Source organism: Odontomachus brunneus, unplaced genomic scaffold (assembly GCF_010583005.1).
Source record: "Odontomachus brunneus isolate Ranch 3 - 2012 unplaced genomic scaffold, Obru_v1 Obru_scaffold_093, whole genome shotgun sequence".
In the NCBI taxonomy this organism is placed as follows: domain Eukaryota; kingdom Metazoa; phylum Arthropoda; class Insecta; order Hymenoptera; family Formicidae; genus Odontomachus; species Odontomachus brunneus.
In genome coordinates, this window is record NW_022639543.1 from 782,728 (window position 1) to 793,529 (window position 10,802).

Below are 10,802 nucleotides of genomic sequence, written 5' to 3' on the forward strand. Positions count from 1 at the left end.
CTCTCTCTCTCTCTCTCTCTCTCTCTCTCTCTCTCTCTCTCTCTCTCTCTCTCTCTCTCTCTCCTCTCTCTCTCTCGCTTTCTCTCTTTCTCGCTCTCTAGGATTAAACTGCGTCTGAAGCATCCGCTGCTTAATTTCATTACTGTTAATGGCAATTAATGTTCATCTCCATGAGAGGCATTCAATAGGCATACATTAGCGGATACAATGGATTTTACTAAATTCAAAATATAACATGCAAACTGCTGCGCCATGCTCTGATGAACTTACATTCACTTATCGTTGATATTTTAGAATACGCTTTGAATCACGTTATTCACACATAGACACAGTCCCGGCATCCATGTAAAATCGAGTTATCTGAGATTCCTTTGAAATCACATGCATTTGTGAACGCATTCGGCAGGATGACTATACCTTTCAAGTATACGCCGGGATAATAACAGATTCAACAGAGTCGAACAGTGCAAATTGTGGCCCGTTCGGATATACAAAGCGAGTACGACATAAACCGAATTTATTCGCGATAAAGGACACTTCAAAGGCAGCAACTGGCTCGCTAAATGTACAGGAAATTTAGAACCGATTTTGCTTTACTCGTTGTTTACGAGAACTTGCGAATTAAAACGCGTTTTTTACATTAATATGCAGGATCTGTTAAAAAAATTTGATGCAACTGAATGAGTGTGATTCCACTTACAAATATTATACATATAAATTAATAAAAATATTATACATACTTTTATACATAAATTATTTTATTTAGTTATTCTATTTCTTAAATCTTGTATGTTGAATATTTACTTGCATTTACTTTTGATTGACCGTAAAATCTTTTCGCTTTGATCTTTCTAATAGATTTGAGAACGAATGTGGCTTGTAAGTCAATTCCTCGAGAAATTTTTTAGGATGTAAAACTAGAATTTGAAAACAATTTATCTTTGTGTAAAGAAAAATGATGGGCATTCTGATATTTTAGAAGATATTGAGGTGGAAACTTTTCAAATAAACATACTGTATACTTCGTATTATTTGATTAAATAACAACAGGCTACATGAATTTTGGTGCATTCCTTTATGCTCGCTACACGGCCTGAGTATCGTATAGCCAATTATGTCTCGTTTTAATCATTCGTCAGTAATTCCATATTCTCGATTTCAACGAAATACTAATTGGTTCCGGAATAATAATAGTACGGGCGCCCGCGCGGCGTTGTACTGAGATGCAAAAATAACATAGTAGGCTTGTGCTTGAATTTTCATTTACGATTTAATCAAACGGAATTTGATATAACACCCACTAGTCGAAACAATGACCTCTAATTAATTACGTGTTTGATGGTACTACGTACAAAGCAGTAACGAACTCCGATTACGCGTTAATTAAGTTCTTCATCGTACTAATCAATGCAACGTTATGGGATTATTATTACACCGTTGTATTTAATTTCCATCAGAGAAGCGTTAAAGTGGTTATTTGTCAAAATTTGCATTATTTGATGTAGACATGTTTTAAGCAGACGCGAAGAGATACTTTTTCGATTTCACTGGAATACATTTACAGCTTAAGGATCGAGGTAAAATGGCGAAAATAACGAATGTAACATGAATATAATAATTATGTTGTGAATAGAGAGTACGGTATTTTTGAACTTGATAAATTTTAATAAATTCAAAGAAATTCATCTATTGGAATAGTTGAAACAATATTTTATTTAACAAATAAGATTGTTTAAGCTTTTCAAGTAATTTTATTGTTTGTAGACTAAATAATTTATTGTTTGGTTCTAAAAAGGAAATCCTTTCACTTAATTTTCTCATTTTATTAAAAAAAGTTCAATACTTCTATTTAAATATAACCTTAAGAATTTTGACATTTCTTTTTTCACATTACTGATTGCTTTTCTTATTATTACTTATGCTACGTATGCTCCTTGCTTATCTCGTAATACTGGATATACTTTGGACAGTAAAATCCCGTGAAGCAGATAATTGCAGAAACAAGGTCACAAGTAATACTTGCCAGTGCAGTTAAAGATTCCTCATTGCCGCTCAATCTTAACTTTATTATTAAAATGCCATTGCATCTTTCTTTTCCGTGATTTATTGCAACTATGGAATGTGAGATAATTTATTCAATGTGTCAGATATCGTGTGAACTATAATGAACTACGATATAATGATAACACAAATATCGCTCCCTATATTTAATATCACTACGTGTACGTAAATTTTATTGCAGGAAATAATACTGTCTAAGACAGAAAATTGAAATCTTATACAGAATAAAAATTTCAATCATTGCGACAATCATTGCATGCGATAATTCGTTGAATTATTTTTCTTTCTTTTCAACATTTTCTTAGTTATATATAACTATTCGCCTATTTAGTAAAAAGTCCAAAAATTAGTCTGCTATTTTTTCGACATTCTGCAAGTATTTACTCTGATTATTAAATTCACAAAAATATCTTTGACATTTTAATTAGATATTGAATTTTTCTTTCCAATTGTCAGAGAGCTACCAATCACTGCTCTTTGGTAAACATACTCTGTAATTCATTGTGTCGTGGTCGATTATTGTTCGTTTGATATTACATGAGTTTGTTTGATATTACGCATTACAATGTATATAATGAAAGCACAATGTTTCATAAATACTGTTCAATATTTTAGGAGTTGATTTCTATTTTGAAAGTCATTTTATGAAGAAAAATGTTTTAAATAATTTTTGTTAAGAAAAATAAAATATTTGTTTAAGAAATATTTTAAGAAGCACCTTGATGAATAAGAGGCAAACATATTAATAAAAAAAAACACAGATTCACCTAAAAATAAAAAGTTCCAGCTGCGTCATTAGCGATACGATCGTTTAGGATGAACACGATAACATTCATCTCTTTTCACACTGTCGCGCGAAATTACATTTTCAGAGGCAATCCACGGTAGAGACAATCCACGTAGAGCTTTTAGATACGAGTATCCGAGAAGGGGGGGGGGCGAATCGCGATTATCCAACGATTTTGTCGATTCTCTAATTAAGACGACGGTCACGGCGTGCCGACGCGGCCGGAAAAGTGTCGGAGCGATAAAGTGTCGGGACGCATCAGCGCGGAATAATCGATCGTCTCGCGCTTACACCAACCCGCCTGTAATTAATTACAGCGCGAATGGTAATTTACGCGCCGCGGCAAATATATAAGCCCGCTTCCCACAATGCACACGGTATACGTTCGAAGCCATAAATTACGGGGCACCGTTTGAAGTTAAATCGCAAAATAAATAAATCGATAAATATACACAGTAGCATACGCGCGTTCCCCCCTCTCCATCCCCTCTCTCTTTCTCTTCTTCATACCCCATCCCCGTTGTTATTATCGACACGTCACGGCGAGTGCCATTCCGCAGTTTCCGCCGCGAGGCGAAACGCGGAAACTTTAGCTCTTCGATAGAAATATCACATATAGAAATATCCCAAGACTTTTCCAGGTACAGCACAGATTCTGAAAATTTAGAGTGTCCAAAATTTGGCTCAAAATTGATTTTCCACTATAGTGAGTATCGTAGCTATGATACCAATTGGGAATCCCATTTTTGAAAATCTCAAATATGGATTATCTGTGTAACACTGAAACAAAAATACTGTGGAAGCTCGAGCTTTTTTTTCAATCGACAACGTTGGTGTCAACTTTTATGGTTTCAAACAGGAAATCCCATTTTTGTTTTTTGAACAGAACTATTTACAAAATAAAAAATAGAAGAAGAAAATATTTATAAGATATTCTGGGTATTTTATTGAATTATAAATTTATTTAGAAAGTCAACATATGTTCAGCTTAATTCTAATATAAAATAAAAAAGAATATTATGAAAACCTTGGGTTTTTCAGCTAAAATCGCATGTTAGAGACATTACACTTCTAATCCCAATTAAATCCCTAGAAATTTTCTATACGGGGTCTCTCGTCGCACATCACTCTTGAAATTTTGACGGTCGTTTAGGAGATTTATTCAACATCGTGCGGATTAAGAGAATTTCTCGAGGAATTGTTCCAGTTGGAGAACTTGAAATAAACTCACGATTAATCCCTCCCGAAGGATTAAAGTTTACAAGGGTTAACGACTCTCGCGCGCGACGTCGAGAACCGGGCCGTCGTTCTTCGCGGGTTAAAGTGCACTTATTGACCGCTCTCACAAGCAATCCGCCCACGTCATCTCGGTAATCCCGGGATCCGCTCGCGAAGTACATTCCGTGTACAAGCGTGGGTGATCCCATCCACCCACCGGAAGATCTCCGAATCCCCGACGACCTGTCCTCTTAGCGTCATTCTCGCGAGAGAGATCAGCCGCTTCGCGTGAAAAAAGCTGGACGGAAGCTACGGGAGGTGGACGTAAAAGAAGAAATTCTCCGATCGTAATCGTCGCTCCGTGCCGTTTCCACCCTACAGTTGCCCTCTTCGACCCGCTCGTCACCGCCCGGTCGTGTCAGGCTGATCTCCAAAGCGTCGTAAAAATAGACACCTGGAGAACACCCGGGGTGACACTCGTTAAACGCGGGTAGGAGATCCGCGAGATCGTCTCTGACAAGATCAAGAAGGACGAAAGATAACGAACGGTCGATGCCAAGATGAAAAGAGGGAAGGAGACAGAGAAAAGAAGAGAGAACGCGAAGGGTCGTAAAGTCGCCCCTTTCCTCTCTGATTTCTTCGCATATCGCATGAGATAAAATGCATGAAAGAACGAGCCACCCGGCAATCGAGATCATCGTCTCGCGGATCTCGCGTGTCGTCCGCGACGTGACTTCTTTTCCTTCTTCTCTTCCTTCTCCTCCTACTCCTCTATGATTAAACGACGAGCCGGATATGCTGTAAACTTTGACAATCGAATAATAACAAAACCAGATTACGTAAATTTGACAGCAACTTTACTCATCAATTTGTAAAAATTGAATCCGTTATGAGTGACTTAATAAAGTGATATAATGAAAAAAAAATACGAAAAAAAATTATCAAAATTTACACAAAACAATATGTCATGTAAAATGTAATATGAAAATTGAATGAAATTTTTAGTTTGCGAGAAAGGGTCGTAGTAGTAGGAGAGAACTCAGTCAGTCTTTATACCTTCGCAATAAATTGGACTTAAGTGATCCGTGTTCCGTGATTGGGGTTAGAGAAAAAGATGAAAATATGGAAAATATGGGGTCACTTTCTTGTTTTAAAATATTAAATATTAAATTCAATAATTGATAATAAATGCAATATTAAATATAATAATTGCATTAATAACTGTCACAAATTTTAATAAATACATATATCTTTAATAATGTATTTATATTATTATTATAAGGAAAAAATATATATATATATATATATATATATATATATATAAATTCTGTTCGAAAAATATTTTTAACAGCGCAAGAAGCGAAGTTTTGGAAAGTTGATGGTAATATAAGACAGACATGAAAATTTAAAAGAATTACATTTTGTTAATAAAATGAAAGAATAGTGATAAAAAATAGTTACGTACGTCGCGTTTACGTACAACGACGTTTACCACTATTTTTTGTTACTATTCTTTCTTCTTTTAGCAGAGTAGCAAGGAAAACGTGAGATGCAAGTATCCTGTCATACGAATAACCGTGAAACTGGTTCTTGTACAACGGATAACGGGCGGGTACCTCGGTATTCCGAGCTCTACTAAAAAAAAAAAAAAAACAAGACGGACGCCTGTGAGTTCTGCCGGAGACATTCTCTTCGCAAAGGTCCTCCCCTTGTCTCCCTTCCTTACAACAGTTAACCAAAACTATTTAGCTTGGTGAAAAGAGATATTGAAAATGCAGATCTCAAAAAATATAACATCTTTAAAAAAGATCCACAAGTCTTTTTCTTCCTACCTTCTACGGGCCTCGTAGCGCGATATGCGGTGACTACGCTCCGAGTCTAGTATCTCTGGTCTCATATTCCATACCTAGGATTACGACGATACCTTAAAATTTCAATAACGATATTATCGTCGACCAGAAATTTCCATAATGATAATATCGATAATTTCAAGAAAGAGTTTCTCATATATTTTGTACTGAATGTACCTACTTCGGTAATGAAGAAGGAAAAGCCTTATACATGACAACGCTCGGAAGTTGAAGGTACTTTAAAGCTATTGAATTATTTATGTCTTTTGACAAAGGAAATTTTCTTCCGTGATTTCTTCACAGAGCGCGAAGTCAAATGTGATCGTAAAAACGAAGTAAAATATGTCAAAACGATGTTGATTTAGCTGGCATGTATCTCAGGTTTGAATATAATGCCCGCCTGCGCGTTTCGACGACGAAATTGCGCGAGTGCCTTTTATAAATTATAAATTAAATTATAAAAGATAATTTATTCGTTACAACACACGTGTCTTTCTAATAACACAAACATAATATTTTTCACTTCCTCTTGCTCGGCGTCAGATTTTTATCATTGAAGGATCTCGTATAAATGACGCTTGGAACGTGAAATAATTTCTACGAAGACTCGACACTAGTTCTCATCTATTCCCTGTGGCTCTTAACAGGACTGACGATCCTAGCAATATGCCATAAAAATTTCAGTGTAATATCTCAAACGATCCTCCCACCTGAATCCCGTTAGAGCTTTTATGTAAAAAATGTATTTTCATATTAAAACCGCATTAACGATTCTGTGTAGCCGAGCGTTCGCATTAATTCGCTCTCAAATGCATTTTTAATGCAAATCTCGATAAACACCGGAAGTGGCTATCATACGCGATACTATTTCATCACACGAGATGGCAATTAAAACGGCAGCGGATTTGCAATGCACATTTAGGTCAGGTCCTTGCGCTCCTACCTGATCAGAATTTCTAGTCGGGCTGCTTTCCGTGACTGCGCTTCTCAATTGATTCTTCCTTGTTGCAGCCGTGAAGACCTTCGTCGGCGAGACGCTGGAACTAACAGGGGTGCTTCGACAAGAGATGGGCACGTATCTCTGCATAGCCAGTAACAACGTGCCGCCAACGGTCAGCAAGCGTTACTCCGTCGATGTTCACTGTAGGTATCGCGCCGCGCTGCGGCCGTTAATTAGCTGTCGTCCCGTCGTCGTAGTCGCGTTGCATACATTAGCAGGCAGAGCGTCGAACACCAGCTCGCCCGCATCACCCCGACCGCACCATCCCCGCGCTCTCTCGAAATTGCCGAACAGCGGTTGCAAGCGCCGTCATTGGCGAATCTCGAAGGGTGACCACGAAGGCTACGGGGAAAACTTTTGACATATTTGATGAAAATGACAACTCAATCGCGTCTCTCGTAGAATAAAAGTCAAGCTCGCACTTCTCCCGAGAGGGAACGACGTTTTATCGATGAGATGGGAAAATCTTTCTCGCGGCGAGAAATATAAAATATTATTTTGCGAGAGAAAGAGAGAGATAAACTCTAGTCGTTAAAATGTAAACGGTTATCGCGGCGAGTACGTTTGGAAATTTTATTTGTTCCAATTCCGACGAGGATCTCTCGTGCTGAAGAATCCTCTAGATCCGCTCCTGCGCATTATCGGCATAATTACCCGCGCGTTACCGCCCTTCGCAAGTTCACGTGTGACAGGATGGACGGGTAAGGATGAGCGCGTTAATTAATTGTTTAATTAATTTAGGTACATAATGATGATAATACTAACTCGCCGATGTATACCGAAATTCGCCTTTTCCGATAAACTTTGCGCGCAGTTTCCCCAATATCCGAATGATAAAATTTTCAGAGCCTCAGATCGCGAAGTATGACTTTCGGAGTTAAAAAGTTATATCACGTTTAAAAGTTATACAAAGGTCACGTAAATATTTTATTAAATACGCCTAACATATATATAATATAAATATATAATATAAACTGTATCAAATTTTATGTTAAATTTAATACATTTCATACATCTCAATTTATTTAATTTAATCTTTGTTGAACAAATAAGGCAAATATATAATAACAATAAAATATTAACACATAAGTGTATTAAAAATTAATTTCTACCTTGCAAGTCTAAGTGTGTTATTTTGGTTCTTTTTACGCCGTTTTTTGTCGTTTTAAATCATGTCATTTAACACGTTTAAACGTAATTAAATTATAATTTTCATATCTCTTAAACATATTACGCGATTTAAAACCGTAAGAAACGTGTTCAAACATTTAAAAATAACATACTAGGATTTACATGAATCGATTTCGGCACAAATACAATATGTTTTTTACCATGCTGTTATCAATTCGGAGGAGAGAACATCTATCTATCTGGGTCATATTAAACGATCTACACGATATAATCTACTTTAATTAGAAGAACGGTAACGGTGTCGATTATTAATACCCCTTCAATATCGGCATAAAACTATCGTCCAGCTCCTATGCTGTGCTGCGGTTAAGGATACGCCGGCAGGGTTCAGATGGAAAGTGAAGTTGAGATGAACTTTAAAATATTTTTCGATATCTATCCTAAGAGAAAAATATGGTTAATCTAACTAAAATTATAGCTATTTTTTGCCATATATTCTGTAGTAAAATTATAATAATAATGTGCATATAAGTTTATTATCACTAACTTTATAGTAAAATTTAATTAAAAAATAGTTCTTTTACCATAATTTATAACAATTATTTCTCCATGTAATTACAGTTACATAAAAATCATTTAGAGTGAAATATTACTGAAATATTCACTCTTATTAAAAGTGAAATGTCACTTCATTCAAAATTTGCACTATTTTAACTATCGCTTAGAGTGAGTATTCATTTATTTTAAGTGAAATTCCATTCCAAGAAATTTAGAGAGAGATTAATTATCGACATCATAATTCAAAAATATTTTTATTTTTAACCAATCTTTTTCAATAGCTCGTCTGTATTATCTAATAATAGCATCATATATCGAATGATAAAATAGTTTTAAAGTAAAATAAAATGGTATTTGTTTCGATGTTGGATCGAGAAATTTTCGCTGTTAAAGCACGAAAACTGTGTGAAACTCTCCTGAGAGAGAGAGAGAGAGAGAGAGAGAGAGAGAGAGAGAGAGAGAGAGAGAATAGAATCGAAAAGCAGCACGTGTCAGGGAACTAAAAAAGATCACCGTGCAGTTTGACTAACGGTATTCGCAAATGAAAACTTTATCCGCCCTCTCGCGTGCGACTGAGCGCGGCACGCGGACGCAGAGTGTTTTTCTCGCGCGTAAACATCCGGCCGCGCGCTGCAAAATTAACCGGCGGGGTTGACGATTTATCCACGTCGTCGCGCGGAGCGCGTAAATATTTGAGTGCAAAGGGTTTCTCATTAATTCGCTGCTTACGAAATGTAATATTAACCTACCGCGGTGGTCGCACGAAGGCGCAAAATTATGCCGCAACCGGTTAATTCTTGAACGTGCCCGCGACCTTCTTTGACATCCCAAGTACATTTTTCTTCCGTTCGTGTTCTCCTACGTAGCTTCTAGTCGACTTTACTGTACTATTTTATAGATATCGCAAACTTCTGCGAGCTTTCGCAACGTTTCGTATATTTCATTCTTAATAACGAATAGTTTACGGCTAAAATAGCATAACAGTAAAACGAGAGAAATTTTGTAGTTTTTTAGTTGAATTATGAGAAATGCGAATTTTTTTGCTGTAATATTCTACGTTATCGATGTTTTTGAAGTTCGCCATCAATTTCAGCATCCCTCTAAAGGAGTCTATCCAGCATTCTAGTTAAGAGGGACGACAGGTCAATGTATGACTCAACATCGATAGTTACCAGGATGATTTGATTGTTTCAGTTCAACCTCTTATTAAGGTGACAAATCAATTGGTGGCTGCACCAGTTAACAGCGACGTCGTCCTACAATGTTATGTCGAAGCATCCCCGCACGCCATGAATACTTGGTACAAAGATCCAGGTAAAATAAATAAATAAATAAAAATTGATAAATTGTGTTTGGCAATTTTTTTCATAAGGAGTTTTCCGTTATCAAAGACAATTTTAGAAACAGGTTTTTTTGTAAATTTAATTTGTTTCTAATAGAGATCTTGTAACACTAGTTTTCTATCTAGAAATCTAGTTTTAGATTTAGAGGTGGCTGAAGACAGAAAGCGCCTTTCGCGTGAATTAAAAAGATTTTAACGTTTAAATAGATAAATATATAATATGTACATAATACAAAAAATCATCGCGGATTAACAATGTGTAACAGAATTTTCAATAATATTTATCGTATTGTTTCCGAGATATTTGATTCCTTAATTTATTTTGAGACATACAGGGTGTCCTATTTTAAATTACGCACCTAAATATCTCGTCAGGGGAGCCACCAATCCGAAAATAACCCTTACAAAAGTTGTTGGGTTCGGAGAGTATCCTATTACAACAATTTATCATGAAATACACGCTGATAGTACCAAACATCGACAAAGAAAACAATTTAACTCAACCGCACAGCACAAAGAACCACAGTTTTGTAATGAGAACAGGCTCCGGCACGTTCTTCACAATTACATTAATTTTTTTTGTACTAATAACGTCTAGGAAAAAAAAATCAAGGTATGAGAATTTGTGTATAAAACTCACAGTGATGAACCCATTTTTACAAAATTTAAACGTCTATGTAAATTCAAATCTTCGTTGAAACACAATCAACGTGGGCCCTGGACATCGATGTATGAACGCAGGCTCTGTTGTGAACAATTTTATTTTATACGATTTTTCTATTTAAAAAATTATGTTATATATATATATATATATATATATATATATATATATATATATATATATATATATATATA

At 35.9% G+C, this 10,802-nt stretch overlaps 1 protein-coding gene across 3 annotated transcripts in view; it reads left to right on the top strand.

Annotated features, from left to right (window-relative positions):
* LOC116848345 (lachesin-like) overlaps positions 1–10,802 on the top strand; it is a 216,376-nt gene that overhangs the window by 201,296 nt on the left and 4,278 nt on the right. For all 3 annotated transcript variants that reach the window (XM_032824317.1, XM_032824318.1, XM_032824316.1), the window contains 2 exons: positions 6,928–7,059; positions 9,800–9,919. In XM_032824317.1, coding sequence (XP_032680208.1) covers positions 6,928–7,059; positions 9,800–9,919 — 252 coding nt within the window. The remainder of the gene's footprint in view (positions 1–6,927; positions 7,060–9,799; positions 9,920–10,802) is intronic.